Source organism: Cervus canadensis, chromosome 17, assembly GCF_019320065.1.
Source record: "Cervus canadensis isolate Bull #8, Minnesota chromosome 17, ASM1932006v1, whole genome shotgun sequence".
NCBI classification, from domain to species: Eukaryota; Metazoa; Chordata; class Mammalia; order Artiodactyla; family Cervidae; genus Cervus; species Cervus canadensis.
Genome location: NC_057402.1, coordinates 13,212,922 through 13,234,793, shown reverse-complemented (window position 1 = coordinate 13,234,793; position 21,872 = coordinate 13,212,922). Strand labels below are relative to the sequence as shown.

At 39.8% G+C, this 21,872-nt stretch overlaps 1 protein-coding gene across 1 annotated transcript in view; it reads right to left on the bottom strand.

The window, feature by feature from the left end:
• Window positions 1-21,872, bottom strand: part of CATSPERB (cation channel sperm associated auxiliary subunit beta) — a 113,451-nt gene that overhangs the window by 71,420 nt on the left and 20,159 nt on the right. Inside the window, exons 5-6 of the mRNA XM_043489554.1 lie at window positions 17,458-17,553; window positions 6,734-6,883 (exon numbers count right to left, since the gene is read on the bottom strand). Coding sequence (XP_043345489.1) covers window positions 6,734-6,883; window positions 17,458-17,553 — 246 coding nt within the window. The remainder of the gene's footprint in view (window positions 1-6,733; window positions 6,884-17,457; window positions 17,554-21,872) is intronic.

Below are 21,872 nucleotides of genomic sequence, written 5' to 3'. Positions count from 1 at the left end.
TTCATGACCCCATGGAATATACAGTCCATGGAATTCTCCAAGCCAGAATACTGGAGTGGGTAGTAGTCTTCTTCAGGGGATCTTCCCAACACAGGGATTGAACCCAGGTCTCCCACACTGCAGGTGGATTCTTTACCAGCTGAGCTACCAGGGAAGCCCAAGAATCCTGGAGTGGGTAGCCTATCCCTTCTCCAGCGGATCTTCCCAACCCAGGGATGGAACCAGGGTCTCCTGCATTGCAGGCAGATTCTTTACCAACTGAGCTATGAGGGAAGCCCATAAAACCAGGAAGAGAAGAGAGCAATCTCACCAGAGACAGGGAGATGATTCCAAAATGAGTCTGCATAAACAGACTTCACTAAGTCTTATCTTCCATTAGTCCACCCACAAATTTCCTCATCACTTCATAATTTCTTGTCCCTTGAGGTCTAGACTCCTTTCCTTTGTTAAGATGGTATGTAAGCCTCCAAGTTTATTCTTTGAGTTTCATTTCTCTTCTGGGAACTCCCATGATTATAAATATTAATAAAAAGTACATGCCTTTTCTCCTGCTAATGTCTTGGTTAATTTGGAGGCCCCCAGGCATAACCTATGAGGATACAGGAAGAACTTTTCCTTCCTGACAATATCCTTCTAAGCAAAAATATGTTCCTATTTCAAGAATACAATTATAGTGAACAATACAAAAATTCCAAAGAAAAAGATTAAAATGCAAAACTCAAGAGGGAAGAAATTGTGTTTGATTTACTTTATTTTTTGAAAGTGATTTGCTTTATTGTGATTTTTAAAATAGAGTAAATTGTTAATAAGAGAATCTATTTGTGGCTCAGATGGTAGAGAATCTGCCTGTAATGCAGGAAACCCCGGTTCAATCACTGGGTTGGGAAGGGAATGGCTACCTACTCTAGTATTCTTTCCCTTAGAGAAAAGGGAAAAGCTACCCACTCCAGTATTCTGGCCTGGAGAATTCCATGGACTATACAGCCCATGGGGTTGCAAAGAGTCAGACACGACTGAGTGACTTTCACTTTCACTAGTATTCTTGCCTGGAGAATTCCATGGACAGAGGAGCAGGGTGGGCTGCAGGCCACAGGGTCGCAAAGAGTCAGACATGACTGAGCAACTAACACTTTACTTCATTCAAACTTTGAGAACTTATTAAAAAGAGACTGAACATGTTGCAAATACCGAAACCACTTTGTTCCTTGATCTTACCTTTCCTTGGCCATAGTAGGAAAGTTCAGCGTCTTTTGTGTTTTAAATGTGGAACATTAATATGAAGTCTAGTCAACACGCGTATAACTATGCGGGTGGTAGAGGGAGCCTGAAGAGAGTTAATAATCTAATGCATATGCTTTGTTTCTAAAAGATGAATGCAAGATCACTCAGATTGTGAAGTGTATGTTTTAACTCCTAGATCTTTTCTGTGTAGGGAAAGATATAGAAGAAAATGCTGTCATTATCCACTTTTCCAGAAAGAGGAAAGCTAAAGACAGGCTTTGCTTTTCTAAGGCAAAAGCTAAGCATATCACATGACCAGTCTCTGGCAAAGTCTAGAAATATTTAATAGAGAGGTAAGTAGTAAAATAAAAGCTTATTCTGGTTGATATTTTAGACTGAAATTAAGTTACAGGCTATTCTCTGTGACAAACTGGCCATAATTGTATCTCAGGGTTACAGAAGCTGATATAGACCATTGCAATGATTTTGGATTGTATTCTAATGGGCAAAGGGAAGCCACTGGAATGTTTGAAGCCAGAAAGTAGTGTGATTTGTTTTACACTTGAGATCATTGTGGTGACTGTTTGGATGGTGGGTTGTACTAGGGTTAGAAACAGGGAGACCACTTAAGAGGCTGTGAATTAGTCTCATGGAAAACCATTGTTATCTTGGCCTAAGATTTTACCAGAGGAGAGAAGTGGTTGTGTTGAGGATAGACACTGGATGTGGCCTCATCCTGGAATGTCATCAGAGTAAGAATAGAAAAGAGTCTATGCTAAATTTTATATTTGAGTAATTGGATATACATTAGGACGAAAAGTACTAGAGAGGAACAGATTTTAAAGGGAGATGAATCAAGAGTTTTGGCTTAGCTTTGTTATATCAGAGATGCTCATTAGATATCAACAGGAAGTGGAAAACAGACAATTAAGTGTGGGAGTTAGGTCTCAAGGAAGTGGTCAGCACCAGAAATACAAATTCAGGGATCATCAGCCTGACAGTGGCATTATTATCAAAGGACTAGATTACATTTCTCGGAGAGGATCTGGTAGAGTTGAGGACAAAGCCTTATTTCATTGACATGTTAGGGGTCATAACAAATGAGCTGGTTTAGAAAACTAAGGATTGACCAATGAGGCAAGATAAATGTAACTATAGGTGGTGTAAGGAAGCCAAAAGAATAAAGTGTTCTGTTGAGAAGTAAAGCAGTTAACTGTGTCAAATTCTGCTGGGAGGGAGAGTAAAATGAGGATAAAGAATTGACTGTTGGAATTGGCAACATGGAGATCATGGGTGACCTTAGAATGAATTGTTTCAGAACAATGGTAGGAACAACCTGATTTGCAGGGAAATGAAGATAAAATAGGAAGGTGGAAAATGTAATGCCATCTACAATAAATTCTTCCAATCGTTTTATTTGAAGGGGAACAGAGGGATGAGGGATTGTGGTAAAGTGACATAAATGAAGATTCTGGCTAAGATGGAGGATATTAGGGTATGTCTGTATACTGATGCATCTAATCCAGTGAGGAGGGACAGAATGATGATGTATGAGAGAAAGGTGAGAACTGCAGGACAGATGCAGGAGCAAGGTTCTCCAGGTGATTGGAGAGAATGGGATGCAGGACACAAGGGGTGATGAGCAGCCTTCAGCACAGCAGAGACATTTCTCACAATGCAACAGGCAAGAAGGCAAAGCATGCAAGTACTAAGGCAGGTAAGGTGGCAGGTGAGTGCAGAAGCAATGATGGAATGTCTTGTGATCAGTCTTGACCTTCTACGTCAAGTAATAAAGGCACAGCTGAGAGCAGAGAGGGAAAGGAGATGAGGCACAGCATTTGAGGAGTGGGAAGAGGTGTGACCAGGTCACTCTGCAGAATGGGAAAATAAACATCCCAAGGAAGAGAGGTGGGATTTCTGGGTCATTCTGAGTACCCACTTGAGACTTGCAATCATGAATTTATGGTGAGACCAGCTGGTGGAAATTTAAAGACAGACTGGTGTGCAACTTTTGTCTTGTAATATTCTGCTCTGCCAATGGAGTAGAGGTGGTTTTAATGACAGTTGGGATTATGCAGGCAAGGAAGAAAGAGAAGGGCAAAGAAGTTACAGAAGTGTTTATAAAGAGAGACAATTAAAATTATGGTGAAAAAGTAAGGATGTTGAGTAGTGAAAAAAAGTGGCAGAGAAAACATATTGATGTCTCCAAGAAATCCAAGAAATGTCAGACTGTGAATACTAGGGTAGGCTGAAAGTATAGAAGGTAGTGGGCAGAGCATGAGATGATTATAGTGGAGATTTTGGAGGCAATAACAATATCAGAGACAGCAAGGTCAAGAAAATGGCCACAGAAGTAAGATGGGGGAAAGATCACTGGGGAAGAACAGGCCTTGAAAGCATTGGTCCATATGGGTGATGAAATCACCAAAAACGGTAACAAAAATAAGGTGGAGAGAAAGTCAGGGGTCCAGATGCTAAACTCATCAATGAAAGTGAGTGATGGGAAGGTTGTCATAGACTGGCAGTCAAGAAGAGTTAGAGGGAGTAAAATCTGAATTCAAAGGGACTGAACATTTTCAAGGAGAAGACAGGAGTTAATTATTAAGAAGTAGCCCTTAAGGAATAAGAACAATGACCCTTGAGACTCAAACATGTGCCACACGAGATGGCTACAGGGAAAAGAATGATAACTGGGATTGGCCAGATTATTCTTTACAGCAACTGAGGAGACCATTCAGAGAAAAGATTAGTAGTATGGGGGAATTTACTGATAACAGATCACATATTCCAATGAATGGATTTGGGTGAATGGAGATGGACAGAAGTTTCAGTTCAGTTCAGTCGCTCAGTTGTGTCCAACTCTTTGCAACCCCAATGACTGCAGCATGCCAGGTCTCCCTGTCTATCGCCAGCTCCTGGAGTTTACTTAAACTCATGTCCATTGAGTCGGTGATGCCATCCAACCATCTCATCCTCTGTCATCCCCTTCTCCTCCTGCCTTCAATCTTTCCCAGCATCAGGGACTTTTCTAATGAGTCAGTTCTTCACATCAGGTGGCCAAAGTATTGAAGCTTCAGCTTCAGCATCAGTCCTTTCAATGAATATTCAGGACTGATCTCCTTTAGGATTGACTGGTTGGATCTCCTGACAGTCCAAGGGACTCTCAAGAGTCTTCTCCAGCACCATAGTTCAAAAGTATCAATTCTTCAGCGCTCAGCTGTCTTTATGGTCCAACTCTCACATCCATACATGACTACTGGAAAAACCATAGCTTTGACTAGACAGACCTTTGTTGACAAAGTAGTGTCTCTGCTTTTTAATATGCTGTCTAGTTTGATCATAACGTCTTTTTAATTTCATGGCTGCAGTCACCATCTGCAGTGATTTTGGAGCCCCCCAGAATAAAGCCTGTCACTGTTTCCATTGTTACCCCATCTATTTGCCACGAAGTGATGGGACTAGATGCCACGATCTTAGTTTTCTGAATGTTGTTTGGGTGAAATTAAAGGAAATTCAGAATAGTATGTGGTATAGAATAATCGTTAAGTGACCTGGAGGCTTAGATTTCTATAGTGACATAAAACTGGGGTGAGAGGCATGACGGATGTATTAGGAGAGTCATAGAGGAAGAAGATGGGTTTTAAGTCCAGACTGGAACATATGGACCATATGAGGCTCCTGGATTCCTGTTCTCACCATTGACTCCATTTGGGATGAAGCATCATTGGTGTGGGGAGGGCAGATGAACCAAAGCCTCACAAAGGAATGGTCAGTGGCAGCCTGATACTGTGGGAACTTATTTTCTGCTTCAGCATACCAGTGGCCAGCTGAGGGAAAAAGTGGGTTCATCTAAAAACAGGTTTCCAAAACTTTCTTTTCTCGAGATGTTGAAGTGATCGAGTGAGTGAGACCCTGAGGAACTGAGACATGCCTTCTCTCCTATGATTCTCAGGGGTGTGGCAGGATGCAGAGACTGGTTTCTCTCCTGTGTCTCACAAAAGTATGGCAGGTTTGGACAGACAAAAGAGGAGGGGGCCCTGGCCTTGCATCCATGGAACAAAGCTAGAAAAGGAGTTGAGTTTCCATCTGGTTGAGAGAGAGGAAAATGAGACACAGTTTCTCACTGAACTAATTTTGCACAAGCAGGCTGGAGCTAGGATAATTAAGACTGCAAGACATTGGAATTCAAAGAAATTTGGGGCAAGGCTATCTATATATCCCTATACCAGTGTATATTACTTGAATCTATTACTTTATCATGGTAGGGCAACCTATTGTGCTGTTTTATTCTTTAAAATCATGTTTGTTAGTCATGTTGCTTTAGTCTCCCACATGAATTTTGGAATTGGCTTATCAATTTCCATATACACAAAAATACAGCTGTAATTTTTCTTGGATTTGTATTGAATTGATTGATAAATTTTAAGAGAACTAACATTTTTACATAAAATCTTTTTTAGTCTCTTTTTATAGCCTTCATTAGAATTTTATAATTTCTACACAAGCCTTGCAAGTCTTTTTTGGTTTATTTCTAGGTCCCTATTAGGTTTTATCACTTTCTGAATAGGAGTTTTAAATTTATAATCTTTAATCAGTCTTTAGTGGAGTGGTTTTTATATACTGCTGTTTGTCAATTCCATAGCATTCCCATACTACTTGTTCTGATAGTTTGTCTGTTGATTCTTTTGGATTTTTATATAGATACACATATAATCTATGGGAAATAAAATTTGTTTCCTATCTTTTAGTTCTTTTATTTTTTTTCCTTTAGAAATATCAGATTTGGGGTCACTGAAGTCATCAATGACCTAAGAAAAACAATCTAGAATAAGACAATTAGTAATTGAAATGTGTAGGATGCTATTAATTATAATAATAATAGAAAAACACATAGCAAAATAATGTGATACCTCAGAACAACTTAACCTATTTACGTGTGGCAGGAATAGAAGAGGGATTAGAACTGCAATGAATTATCTCTGGGAAGAAAGAATATATTAATGGAGGACAGAGTATCAAGCGGGGCTTCCCTGGTGGCTCAGACGGTAAAGCATCTGCCTGCAATGAGGGAGACTCGGATTTGATCTCTGGGTTGGGAAGATACCCTGGAGAAGGAAATGGCAACCCACTCCAGTATTCTTGCCTGGAAAATTCCATGGATGGAGGATCCTGGTAGGCACAAAGAGTCAGACAGGACTGAGTGATTTCACTTTCTGATAAACCTTTTTATCCTCTGCTGTACAGAAGCAGTGGGTATTTCCAAACATAAATCACCAGAGTATCAAGGAAATTTGGAGAGACATTAAAGTTAGTAGTAACATGGCAAAATGTCACAAATAAAAAGTATATCACACTAGCAAGCAGACAAGGGAAAATGACAAAGTCCTTAGGTATTTTTAGGAAACTTTTTCACTCCATTATGCCTTCATGTTTAACTTGTACTGCCAATTAAACATAACTGTCATATAATACAAAATGCCATCCCCAATTCTGAATGAAGTCACAAACTCACCATTAAATGTTGTGTTCATAACGAAGCCAAGTAATGCCACATCATTGGCACAGGGACACTTTGTCGTTTTGAGATCTACCACATGTGGATATAATCGCTGGATTGTTCTTTTATTCATCATAGTCCCAAGTTTCCAGTGAAGGATAGGTTCTGTGGAAATCAAGTTTTAGTGTTTAAATTACAGCAGCACTCTTGAAAATAGAACATTACTGCTTTATTTTTTTCTGTCTTTTTTAAAAATTAAAAAAAATTTTAATTGAAGTATAGTTGATTTACAATGTTGTGTTAATTGCTGTTGTACTACAAAATGATTCTGCTACACATACATACCAACATATATATGTGTGCATATACATATTCTCTTTTACATATTCTTTTCCAATATGGTTTATCACAAGGTACTGAATGTAGTTCTCTGTGCTATACAATAGGACCTTGTCATTTATCCAGTCTATATGGATACCCATTCTATATGAATTAGAAGTTTGCATTTGTTAGTCCCAAACTCCCAATGCATCCTTCTACCCTCTCCCTTTGGCAACCACCAGTCTGTTGTCTACGTCCATGATTCTGTTTCTGTTTCATAGATAGGTTCATTTGTGTCATACTTTAGATTCCACATATAAGTGATATCATATGGTATTTATCTTTATCTTTCTGACTTACTCCACTTAGTATGATAATTTCTACATGCATGTTTCTGCATCCATGTTCCTGCAAATGGCATTATTTCATTTTTTTTATGGCTGAGTAATATTCCATTGTGCACAGGAGTGGTGGCTGCACCAGCACAGGAGCAGCCAAGAGGAGCTACCCCACGTCCAAGGTCAGGGGCGGTGGCTGAGAGGAGATACTGCATGTCCAAGGTAAGGAGCAGCGGCTGCGCTTTGCTGGAGCAGCCATGAAGAGAGAATCCACGTCCAAGGTAAGAGAAACCCAAGTGAGATGGTAGGCGCTGAGAGAGGGCATCAGAGGGCAGACAGACTGAAACCACAATCACAGACAACTAACCAATCTGATCACATGGACCACAGCCTTGTTTAACTCAATGAAACTAAGCCATGCCGTGTGGGGCCACCCAAGATGGATGGGTCATGGTGGAGAGGTCTGACAAAATGTGGTCCACTGGAGAAGGGAATGGCAAACCACTTCAGTATTCTTGCCTTGAGAACCCCATGAACAGTATGAAAAGGCAAAAAGATAGGACACGGAAAGATGAAATCCCCAGGTCAGTAGGTGCCCAATATGCTACTGGAGATCAGTAGAGAAATAACTCCAGAAAGAACGAAGGGATGGAGCCAAAGCAAAAACAACAGCCAGTTGTGGATGGGACTGGTGATAGAAGCAAGGTCCAAAATGCTGTAAAGAGCAATATTGCATAGGAACCTGGAATGTTAGGTCCATGAATCAAGGCAAATTGGAAGTGGTCAAACAGGAGATGGCAAGAGTGAACATCGACATTCTAGGAATCAGCGAACTAAGATGGACTGGAATGGGTGAATTTAACTCAGATGACCATTATATCTACTACTGTGGGCAGGAATCCCTTAGAAGAAATGGAGTAGCCATCATGGTCAACAAAGAGCCCAAAATGCAGTACTTGGATGCAATCTCAAAACGACAGAATGATCTCTGTTCATTTCCAAGGCAAACCATTCAATATCATGGTAATCCAAGTCTATGCCCCAACCAATAATGCTGAAGAAGCTTAAGTTGAACAGGTCTATGAAGACCTACAAGATCTTCTAGAACTAACACCCCCAAAAGATGTCCTTTTCATTATAGGGAACTGGAATGCAAAAGTAGGAAGTCAAGAAACACCTGGAGTAACAGGCAAATTTGGCCTTGGAGTATAGAATGAAGCAGGGCAAAGGCTAATAGAGTTCTGCCAGGAGAACACACTGGTCATAGCAAACATCCTCTTCCAACAACACAAGAGAAGACTCTACACATGGACGTCACCAGATGTTCAACACCAAAATCAGATTGATTATATTCCTTGGAGCCAAAGATGGAGAAGCTGTATACAGTCAGCAAAAACAAGACCGGGGGCTGACTGTGGCTCAGATCATGAACTCCTTATTGCCAAATTCAGACTTAAATTGAAGAAAGTGGGGAAAACCACTAGACCATTCAGGTATGACCTAAATCAAATCCCTTATGACTATACAGTGGAAGTGAGAAAAAGATTTAAGGGACTAGATCTGATAGACAGAGTGCCTGATGAACTATGGATGGAGGTTCATGACATTGTACAGGAGACAGTAATCAAGATCATCCCCAAGGAAAATAAATGCAAAAAAGCAAAATGGCTGTCTGAGGAGGCCTTACAAATAGCTGTGAAAAGAAGAGAAGTGAAAAGCAAAGGAGGAAAGGAAAGATATACCCATTTGGATGCAGAGTTCCAAAGAATAGCAAGGAGAGATAAGAAAGCCTTCCTCAGCGATCAATGCAAAGAAATAGAGGAAAACAATAGAATGGGAAAGACTAGAGATCTCTTGAAGAAAATTAGAGATACCAAGGGAACATTTCATGCAAAGATGGGCTCAATAAAGGATAGAAATGGTTTGGACCTAACAGAAGCAGAAGATATTAAGAAGAGGTGGCAAGAATACACAGAAGAACTGTACAAAAAAGATCTTCACAACCCAGATAATCACAATGGTATGATCACTCACACTCATCTAGAGCCAGACATCCTGGAACGTTAAGTCAAGTGGGCCTTAGGAAGCATCTCTACAAACAAAGCTATTGGAGGTGATGGAATTCCAGTTGAGTTATTTCGAATCCTAAAAGATGATGCTGTGAAAGTGCTGCACTCAATATGCCAGCAAATTTGGAAAACTCAGCAGTGGCCACAGGGCTGGAAAAGGTCAGTTTTCATTCCAATCTCAAAGAAAGGCAATGCCAAAGAATGCTCAAACAACCGCACAATTGCACTCATCTCACATGCTGGTAAAGTAATGCTCAAAATTCTCCAAGCCAGGCTTCAGCAATACGTGAACCGTGAACTTCCAGATGGTCAAGCTGGTTTTAGAAAAGGCAGAGGAACCAGAGATCAAATTGCCAACATCCGCTGGATCATTGAAAAAGCAAGAGAGTTTCAGAAAAACATCTATTTCTGCTTTATTGACTATGCCAAAGCCTTTAAACTGTGGGAAGTTCTGAAGGAGATGGGAATACCAGACCACCCAACCTGCCTCTTGAGAAACCTGTATGCAGGTCAGGAAGCAACAGCTAGAACTGGACATGGAACAACAGACTGATTCCAAATAGGACAAGGAGTACGTCAAGGCTGTATATTGTCACCCTCCTTAATTAACTTATATGCAGAGTACATCATGAGAAATGCTGGGCTGGAGAAAGCACAAGCTGGAATCAACATTGCCGGGAGAAGTATCAATAACCTCAGATATGCAGATGACACCTTCTTATGGCAGAAAGTGAAGAAAAACTAAAGAGCCTCTTGATGAAAGTGAAAGAGGAGAGCGAAAAAGTTGGCTTAAAGCTCAACATTCAGAAAACTAAGATCATGGCATCCGGTCCCATCACTTCATGGCAAATAGATGGGGAAACAGTGGAAACAGTGGCTGACTTTATTTTTTTAGGCTCCAAGATTACTTCAGATGGTGACTGCAGCCCTGAGGTTAAAAGATCCTTACTCCTTGGAAGGAAAGTTATGACCTACCTAGACAGCATATTAAAAAGCAGAGACATTACTTTGTCAACAAAGGTCAGTCTAGTCAAGGCTATGGTTTTTCCAGTAGTCATGTATGGATGGGAGAGTTGGACTATAAAGAAAGCTGAGTGCCAAAGAATTGATGCTTTTGAACTGTGGTGTTGGAGAAGACTCTTGAGAGTCCCTTGGACTGCAAGGAGATCCAACCAGCCCATCCTAAAGGAGATCTGTCCTGGGTGTTCATTGGAAGGGCTGATGTTGAAGCTGAAGCTCCAATATTTTGGCCACCTGATGTGAAGATCTGACTCATTTGAAAAGACCCTGATGCTGGAAAAGATTGAGGGCAGGAGGAGAAGGGGATGACAGTGGATGAGATGGTTGGATGGCATCACCAACTCAGTGGACATGGGTTTGGGTGGACTCCAGGAGTTGGTGATGGACAGGGAGGCCTGGCGTGCTGCAGGTCATGGGGTTGCAAAGAGTTGGACATGACTGAGTGACTGAACTGAACTGAATATTCCATTGTATATTAGTACTGTGTCTTCTTTATCCATTTATCTGTTGATTGACATTTAAGTTGTTTCCATGTTTTGGTTATTGTAAATAGTGCTGCTATGAACATAGGAGTGCATATATCTTTTTGAATTACAGTTTTGTCTGGATTCATGCCCAGGAGTGGGATTGCTAATAATTGGTAATTCTATTGTTAGTTTTCTGAGGAACCTCTATACTGTCTTCCACCAACTGTGTAGGAAGATTCCACCAACAGTATAGGAAGGTTTCCTTTTCTCCACACCCTCTCCAGCATTTATTATATGTAGACTTAAAGAAATACATTTATTTATTTGGTTGTGCTAGGTCTTAATCTTTGATTTTTGTTGTGGCATGAGGAATCTAGTTTCCTGACCAGGGACTGAACCTGGGCCCCCTGCATTGGGGGCATGGAGTCTTAGCCACTGGACCACCAGGGAAGTCCCTGTAGCCTTTTTAATGATGGCCATTCTGACCAAGGAGGCTTCCCTGGTGGCTCAGATGGTAAAGAATCTGCCTACAATGCAGGAAACCTGAGTTCCATCCCTGGGTCAGGAAGATCTCCTGGAGGAGGGAATGGCTACCCACTCCAGTATTCTTGCCTGGAGAATTCCATGGACAGAAGAGCCTGGCAGGCTATAGTCCATGTGGTCACAGAGTTGGACATGACTGAGCAATTTGGATTCTCTCTACACCATTCTGACCAATGAGAAGGTACCTTATTGTAGTTTTGACTTGCATTTCTTAAACAATTCATTATTTCTTTCTTTTAAGGGGTTAAAGAAATCATGTAAAGGAACTATTCCATTGTTTAAAAAAACGGGTGTATCACCTCATTTTTCATCAGTTAAAAATAAGTTGATTCTTATTTTCCAAAGCATGAGGAATGAAGGTTAACTTCCTTGAAGGGGGCCTGGCAAGGTCATACAGCAGAAGAGCATGTGATGTGGGAGATACTGTTTTGAACATCTTTGGGAAATACAATTGGCCACAGGATCTATCCCTAGAAATGGAATTGTTGGATCACAGGGTTTGCACATTTATAATTTAGAGAATAACTTCTGCTTTGAGAGGCCCCACATTTCCTTTCTGTTCACTTTCCCAATCCCATAGAGACAGCAGGAGATATATATAAATGAGAATAAATCTGGAACAGCAACAGAGAATGGGGAAAGTTGTCATCAGTGGCCAAGACACTTAGAGGGATTTCTGGAAGATACCAAGGGAGAGACTAACAGCAAAAACCAGTCAGAGGCAAGACATTTCCAGCCCTTCAACCCAGCAATCTATTTGTAGATATACAAAGGGTTGGAGCTGGACAAAGTCAAAGTTTAAAGCATGAGAAATGGGAGAATTTATTTTTCTGAAAAAAAAAAAAGAGAAAAGAGAATATAAAAAGTAAGCCAGGACAGTTTGACAGAGTACTGCTGTCTGAATTTCAAAAATAGCCAAAGGACTTTTAAGAGCAGAGATACAGTCACTGCATAGCTGTTTATATTTCTGCAACATGAATCTCCTCATCAAATTTTCAGTAAAGTCTGCTATAAAACCAAAAACTTAGTATATACTTCAGTTTGGGCAAAGTAAGAAAAGGAACTAAGTTTCCATCTAGGCTGACATAGTGTAGCAAGAAGGAAAAGAGACTCAATTTATAACCAAATTAATTCATTCTGAAATTCAAAGAAATCTGGGGTCAGCTTTCTTTCTAGGTTGTAGCATGTGTGTACAGACAATTAATGACCATATCTCAGAGGGCAGGGAGATTTGAACTTGCATCTGGAACATGACTCCATTGACTTGAAAATGCCTCTTTACTGATGTACTGTATTTTAAGTGTTTTAGGAATGAAGGCGTGATTAAAAGCCTTGACTGGTGAAAAGCTATAAAGGAAAGAGAAAAGTGACTGATGTGAAGGTGACTGGTGATTGGGATTAACAGCAATTTTAGTGAAGTGGGTCTGAGCTGTGAATCAAAGACTAGGAAGTAAAGATAATACTTTTCAACATCGCTTTTGAATTTAGTAATGAATAAAGATTCCCAGCTGTAACTATAGCCTTAATACTTACTGCCACTTCCCAGTGTTTTCTCCCCACATCTTCAGCATCTCAGTAAATGATACTGTCATCTACTTGATTGCTCAAGTAAGAAATCTAGGATTCATCCTTGGTATCTGTTTCCTTCATCCCCATTCCACCTGGAGGTCATATCAGCTCTACTTTCAAACTGGATCCTGAACACTGTGATTTCTGACTGTCTCCACTGCTCATCCCAAGTACTCCAGACCATCTCCTGTGTGGAAAGTGGCAACAGCTGCCCACCAATTTCCTTCATTCCATTCTTGCCATCTGCCCTCAAGAGTCAGTTCTCTACGTGGCAGCTCAAGTGATACTTTTAAAAAGAATAAATCAGTATCACTCTCCTGCTTAAAACACTTCAATGGCTTTTCATTATGATAAGAATAAAATCCACACTTTACTGTGACCTCTGCCCATCTGTCTAAGCTCATTACACACCAGTCTGTCATCTACTGTGCTCCCACAACACTGGCTTCCTCTCCGTTCCTCAAACAGATGAATCTCCTTTCTGTAACTGGAAACTTTAAGAACTTTTAATTTTCCACAGTGGCTGCACCAGTTTACATTCCCACCGACAGGGCACAAGAGTCCTTTTCTCCACATCCTCACCGACACTTGTTATTTGTTGACTTTTTGATAACAGTCGTTCTGACAGGTGAGGGAGTAGCTCATTGTGCTTTTGATTTGCATTCCCCGATGATTAGTGATGCTGAGCATCTTTTCAAGTGTGTGTCAGCCATCTGCCTGTCTTCAATGGAAAAATGTCTATTTAGCTTTTCTGCCCATTTTAAAAATGAGGTTGTTTTTATATGGGTTCTTTGTATATTTTGGATGTTAGCCTCTTAATCTGATATATGGTTTGCATATATCCTGTCCCACTCAGTAGGTGGCCTTTTTGTTTTGTTGATAATTTCCTTAACCCTGCAAAAGCCTTTTAGTTTGATGAAGTCCCATTTGTTATTTGTTTCCTTTGTGTAAAGAGGAAGATCAAAATAAATATTTTGTAAGCTGATACCCAAGAGTGTACTGCCTCCATTTTCCTCTAGGAGTTTTACAGTTCAAGGTCTCACATTTAAGTCTTTAGTCCATTTTTAAATTACTTTTGAATATGGTGTGAGAAAGTAGTCCAGTTTGATTCTTCTGCCTGTAGCTTTCCAGTTTTCCCAAAACTAATTACTGAAGAAGTTTTCTTTCCCTGCACTGTACTTCTTGCCTCCTTTGTCATAGATTCATTCACCATAGAAGTGTGGGTTCATTTTTGGGCTCTCTTCCATTCCACTGACCTATGTGTCTGATTTTTGTGCCAGTACCAGAGTTTTAGTTACTATAGCTTTGTAGTACAATTTAAAATCAAGGAGTGTTGTACCTTTAGCTTTGCTCTTCTTTCTCAGGATTGTTTTGGCTATTTAGGGTCTTCTGTGTTTCCCTACAAATTTCTAAATGATTTGTTCTAGTTCTGTGAAGAATGCCATTGGTATTTTGACAGTGATTGCATTGAATCTGTAAATTGCTTTGGGTGGTATGGTCATTTTAGCAATATTAATTCTTGTTTTGTTTTTTTTTTAATCCATTCAGCCACTTGTCTTTTGGTTGGAGTATTTAGTCCATTTAGAGTAAAATTATTGATAGGTATGTATTTATTACCACTTTGCTCATACATGATTATTTAAAGTTGATAATCTCTCAAGTTTGATGATAGCTTAAGTAGGTCTGACAGAGGTTCTTTCCCGGTTACTGCCTCTGCACTGGGACTGGGAGCATGTGAGTTTGGTGTGTATCCTTTAAGATCAGAATCTCTGTTTCCTACAATCCTCTGGCTCTCCCGCACACGAGCTGCCCCGGGCTTCAAAGCCAGATGTTCTGGGAGCTTGTCTTCTCTGTACATCGGTCTGGGGAGCCCAATGTGGGGTTTGGACCCCTTGCTCCTTAGGGAAGACCTCTGCAATTGTGATTATCCTTCCATTTGTGGGTTGCCTATATTTTGGCTCTACAGTGACTCTACCCCCGCTCCTACTCATCTTGTTGTGGTTCCTTCTTTAAATGTTTACTTGTGGGAAATCTTTTCTGCTAGCCTTCTGTTCATTCCATAGATAGTTACTCTGTAAATAGTTGTAATTTTGGTGTGCCTATGGGAGGCGGTGAGCTCAGGGTCTTCCTGCTTCATCTTGGCCCCGAATCATCATTACTTTTCTTAAAGCTACCCAGGTGACTCTTTCCATAAGATGAAATATTTATTTACTTTTACTCTGGGCTTCCCTGGTGGCTCAAGAGGGTAAAGAATCTGCCTACAATGCAGGAGACCTGGGTTCAATCCCTAGGTCAAGAATATCCCCTGGAGTAGGCAATAGCAACCCACTCCAGTATTTTTGCCTGGAGAATTCCATGGACAGAGGAGCCTGGTGGGCTACAGTCCACAGGGTCACAAAGAGTCAGACACAATTGAGCAACTAACACTTTCACTGTCACTCTGCATTCTACATAGCACTGTATCAAAGTGGGAGCAAAAGAATAAACATGAAAAGGGAAGGTGAGGAAAACGAGGATAAATACAAAATCCAAGACTGAGGTTTTTTCCTGTATACAATAGAGTTACCAAGAGTCAGACACGACTTAGTGACTGAACAGCAATAGCACTATCAGTTCAGTTCAGTCGCTCAGTTGTTTCAGACTCTTTGAGACCCCATGGACTGCAGCATGCCAGGCCTCCCTGTCCATAACCAACTCCCGGAGCCTACTCAGACTCATGTCTGTTGTGTTGGTGATGCCATCCAACCATCTCTTTGTCTATCATTCCCTTCTCCTCCTGCCTTCAATCTTTCCCAGCGTCAGGGTCTTTTCCAATAAGTCGGTTCTTTGCATCAGGTGGCCAAAGTATTGGAGTTTCAGCTTCAGCTTCAGTCCTTCCAATAAGTATTCACAACCGATTTCCTTTAGGATTGACTGGTTGGATCTCCTTAGAAGTCCAAGGGACTCTCAAGAGTCTTCTCCAACACCACAGTTCAAAAGCAACAATTCTTTGGCACTCAGCTTTCTTTATAGTCCAACTCTCACATCCATGCATGACTACTGGAAAAACCATAGCTTTGACTAGATGGACCTTTGTTGGCAAAGTAATGTCTCTGCTTTTTATTTTTTTTTTTAATTTTTTTTAAATTTAAAAAAAAATTTTTTTTTTTTGTCTCTGCTTTTTAATATGCTGTCTAGGTTTGCCATTGCTTTTCTTCCAAGGAGCAAGCATCTTTTAATTTCATAGCTGCAGTAACCATTTGCAGTGATTTTGGAGCCCAGAAAAATAAAGTCAGCCACTCTGTTTCCACTCTTTCCCCATCTATTTACCATGAAGTGATGGGACCGGATGCCATGACCTTAGTTTTCTGAATGTTGAGCTTTAAACCAACTTTTCCCACTCTCCTCTTTCACTTTCATCAAGAGGCTCTTTAGTTCTTCTTCACTTTCTGCCACAAGGGTGGTGTCATCTGTATATCTGAGGTTATTGATATTTCTCCTGGAAATCTTGATTCTAGTTTGTGATTCATCCAATCTGGCATTTCTCATGATGCACTCTGCATTTAAGTTAAGTAAGCAGGGTGACAATATACAGCCTTGACACACTCTTTTCCCAATTTGGAACCACTCTGTTGTTCCTTGTCTGGTTCAAACTGTTGCTTCTTGACCTGCATACAGATTTTTCAGGAGGCAGGTAAGGTGGCCTGGTATTCCTATCTCTTGAAGAATTTTCCACAGTTGGTCACAATCTACACAGTCAAAGGCTTTAGCAGAGTCAATGAAGCAGATGTTTTTTTCTGGAATTCTCTAGCTTTTTCTATGATCCAATAAATGTTGGCAATTTCATCTCTGGTTCCTTTGCCTTTTCTAAATCCAGTTTGTACATCTGGAACTTCTCAGTTCACATACTGCTGAAGCGTAGCTTGAAGGATTTTGAGCATTCCTTTGCTAGCATGTGAAATGAATACAATTGTGTGGTAGTTTGAACATTATTTGGCATTGCCCTTCTTTGGGATTGGCTTCCCTGGTAGCTCAGATGGTAAAGAATCTGCCTGTAGTGCATGAGACCCCAGTTTGATTCCTGGGTTGGGAAGATCCCCTGGAGAAGAGATAAACTATCCATTCCAGTATTCTTGGGCTTCCCTGATGACTTAGATGGTAAAGAATCTGCCTGCAATGCGGGAGATGTGGGTTCAATGCCTGGGTTGGGAAGATCCCCTGGAGGTGGGCATGGCAAGCACACTTTGCAGAACTTTATTAAAAATTACCCATGTATGTTGAAATCTTTGCCTCATCAGATTGTGAGCCCTTGGAGTCATGATTATCTCTTAACTATCTCTAGCACTTAGCACAGAGTATAGCATATTATAGTTTACAAGATTTGTTGAAAGAATAATACAACTTTTGCTTTACTTTTACCTACTGGCATTTACCTCGAACAGTATCCAGTAGTGTTCCTTCAGTGGTATAAATATTTAATCCATATTGTAAAGTGATTCTTACTAACCATTCTTCTACAGTTGCAATATCTGAAAACAAAAGGCAAGCAATTAGTTAGGTTTTTTTGTACGTCATGTTAGTGACATTTAAGACTATTCGAACCTGGATCTCCTGCATTACAGGCAGATTCTTTACCATCTGAGCCACCAGGGAAGACCCATATGAACATTACTAGCAACAATTACCTTTTATTTCCATATCATTTTGATTGCACTTATATATGTTTTACTATAAACATTTTGATGATACAATAAGGACAGAAGAATTATGAAGTGATCTTATCAACAGAGTAATGAACCCAGAGAAAAATATTTTAGATTATAATTTTTCTTGAGAGCCGTTGTAACTTGGTAAGAAGCAAATTGCAATACTTCAAGTGAAGCTGTGTAATGCTTTTTGAAAGTGGACCATGGTTAATTAAAATATTTAGCATATCAGAAGTTCCCTGGTTGTCCAGTGGATAGGACTCTTTCACTGCTGAGGGCACCAGTTGAGTTCAATCTCTGGTTGGGCAAAAAAAAAAAAAAAGCTAATAAAATTGAAAGGAGAAATAAATCCACACAACTGTAGCTGGTTCCTTCAACACTCCTCTTTAAGTAACTGACAAAATCAGTGAGGATATAGAAAAGCTGAATAACACTATCAACCAACTGATCCAATCAACTTTAATAGAACACTCCAGCAAAGTACTTTTTTTTCCAAGTGCACAGGGAAGATTCACCAAATGATCATACAAAATATATTCTCAGAATATAATAGAGTCAACCAAGAAGAATCAGTAACAGAAAGATATTTGGAACATTCCCAGATATATGGACATCGTACAACAGATTTCTAAATAACACATGTCAAAGGGAAAGTGACATGGGGAATTAGAAAATATTTTGAACTGAAAGAAAATGAAAACACAACATACAAAAATTTATGAGATGCAGATAAAGCAGTACTGAAGAGAAATATATAGTAGTAAAATATTTATATTAAAAAAGAAAGATCTCAAATCGGTTATCTGAAGCAGTAGTAACAGCCTTATAAAGTGTCAAAGAGTAAATATTTAGGTCTTTGTGGGCCATATGGTCTCTGTCTCAACACTTCAACTCTGCCATGGTAACACACAAGCAGCTATAGAAAACATAAATAAATGAGCATGGCTGTGTTCCAATAAAGCTAATTTACAAAGCAGGCAGCAGACCAGATTTGGCCTGGAAACTGTAGTTTGTCAACCCCTGATGTAAAGATTCCCAACTTAAGAAACTATGGAAAAAAACAGCAAATAGAACCTAAAGGAAGTAGAAGGATGATATAAAGAGTAAAATCAATGAAATGAAGAATAGAAAAACAATAGCCATAATCAATGAAATCTAAAGATGCTTCTTTGAAAGGATCAATAAAATTAATGAATTTATACCAGACTAATCAAGAAGGAAAAAAAGATGCAAATTACTCATATTAGAGATGAAATATGGCACATCACTACAGACTCTTCATGGTTAATGAAAGAACATCACAAAAACTTTTATGTTATAAATTCAACAACTTAGATGAAATAAACAAGTTTCTTAAAAGATACAAACTGCTGAAACTCACTTCAGAATAAATAGAAACTTTGAGTAGTTCCATATCTATTAAAGAAACTGAATTTGTAGTTAAAATCTTCACACAAAGAAAACTCCACACCCAGAAATCTCCACTGGTGCTGAATCCCAAACATTTAATGGGCTTCCATGGTAGCTCAGATGGTAAAGAATCTGCCAGCAATGGGAGAGACCTGGGTTCAAACTCTGGGCTGGGAAGATCCCCCGGAGAAGGGAACAGCAGTATTCCTGCCTGGAGAATTCCACAGACAGAGGAGCCTGGCAGGCTACAGTCCATGGGGTCACAAAGAGTCAGACACAACTGAGTGACTTTCACTTTCATATAAAAATTCTTACATAATATAGAGGGGAAGTCTGCTCAACTCATATTTATTTATATATTTCCCTTTTTAGAAAGCCTGCAAATTTACTTTCTGACCAGATACTTACCAGTCAGGATTTCAAAAATCACAACAAGCAAATCAAACACCTGTGAGATTCTGGGCAGCGCCCTCCTGTGTTTCATTTTGGCAATTAAACCAGAACTCCCTTTCAAAGAAGCTTCTGTGCAAAACACTATACTGTATTTTCTAGAATGAGGCTCATTGTTTTTCCACTTGAACTCACCCAGTTGAAAAGCAGACCCCAAAACCAAGAACTCAGTCCCAATATCACCACATAAATCATTTTCATTCTAGGAATTGTACAATTGATGACCCCCAAAACTCCTTTATTTAACAGAATGTTTCAAGGCAAGGTAAAATTTCTCCTAACACCCTTGTCAGCATCTGCCAAATGTCTTCTGTAGGAATCAGTAATATTTTACCTTTAAAGTCCTGGAGACGACCCCACCTGGCAAGCAGAGCCAAATCCTACCAGGGAGTAATATGGACAAAGAGTTCCTTGCTGGTCCCAGAACTGCTGTCAAGCCCAGAAACAATAAAATTACTCCTTACTCATAAACACTGTCCAACAAAGAGGCTACCATAAAACTTAGAAGCCCATCTTTCTGCACACATTTCTGGATAAAAATGTTTCTTTTTTTTTTTTTAAACTCTGTACTTCAGACCAAAAGATGATTATTGAAAAGAAAATCAAGAAATGGAAACAAGTTTCTAGTAAAAGCTTCCTAGAAGACAGATTCCAATATGATAAAAAATGATCTAGATAAGTTCTTTTGTCTAGAGGAATGCAATGTTATCAGTCTCTTACACAAGCCCTCCTGAAACTCCTTAGTAGACAACATTTCAATTCCGAAATCCAAGTGAAAATACCTTTGAAATGAAAGAAGTATGTGGCTGGGAAACCATGTGCACCTTGGCGAATATTTTCCTACTCACCAAGAGCTTGGGTTTTCTGGTAAGGTCACCAGCTTTCTGGTCGAAAACATTCTTGAAGTCATCGGGAACAGAGGATTGGAGATTTGGTGTCTGAGCCCATGTGTTCTGGCTTCCATTTCTGGGGTTTAAGAGCCAACAGGATCTTGTGGGACTCATGCAAGTTTCCCCAAGGCGATGAAGAGTCTAAAGTTCTAAAGCTCAGTAAGAACTCAAGGCTGGTATCACCTGCGCTGGGTTTCCTTGACTTCTCCCAAAGTTCTGTGCACCCTTGGTTTTCAACTTAAGGCTGAGCACCGCCCCCAGTGTTCATCAGCCCCAGCATCCTAAACAGCTGAGCAACTCATGTGAAAAAGCATTACCAGATACCAAAACAAAATAAAAATATTACAAGAAAATGAAACTCCAGATTGATAACTCCAAGAACCCACTAGCCAAATGAGTCCAGCAATACACAAAAAGGATAATGTATCATAACTAAGAGTTGTTTATCTTAGTATTTCAAGGCTGGTTCAGAATTCAACATAAATCAATGGAATCTTTCATATCAAAAGATGAAAGGAAAAAATCCTTATAATCACCTCAAAAGATGCAGAAAGAACATTTAACAAAATTCAACACCAATTCATGAACTCAGCAAATTAGGAATAGAAGGGAACTTCCTTAGCCTAATAAAGGGCATCTACAAAATACCTACAGATAACAACATCTTAACCTAATGAGGAAAGGTTGAATATTCTCTCCCAAAGTTGGAAACAAGGCACGGATATCCTCTCTCACCATTCCTACTTAACATTGTACTGGAGTTCCCATCAGTACAATAAGGCAAAAATAAAGAAGTAAGTACATAAGAAAATAAATATGTAAATAAATAAAATGAATACATATTAGAATGGAAGAAATGAAGTTATCTCTATTTCTAGATGGATGATTATCCATGTAGAAAATCCCAAAGAGTATAAAAGGCTGTGCATGTGTGCTAAGTCACTTCAGTTGTGTCTGATTTTTGCAACACTATGGACCATCAGGATCCTCTGTCCATGGGATTCTCCAGGCAAGAATACTGGAGTGGGTTCCAGTGCCCTCCTCCAGGGGATCTTCCCAATTCAGGGATTGAACCAGTGTCTCTTGTCTCCTGCATTGGCAGGTGGGCTCTTTACCACTAGCACCACCTGGGAAGCCCCATACAAAAGGCTACTTGAATTAATAAGTAAATTTAGCAAAGTTTGCAAACTATAAGGTCACATTACAAAAATCATTTGTATATTTATATATTATCAATCAGTTCAGTTGCTCAGTTGCGTCCAACTCTTTGAGACCCCATGGACTGCAGCATGACAGTCTTCCCTGTCCATCACCAACTCCCAGAGTTTACTCAAACTCACGTCCACTGACTTGGTAATGCCACCCAACCATCTCATCCTCTGTCATCCCCTT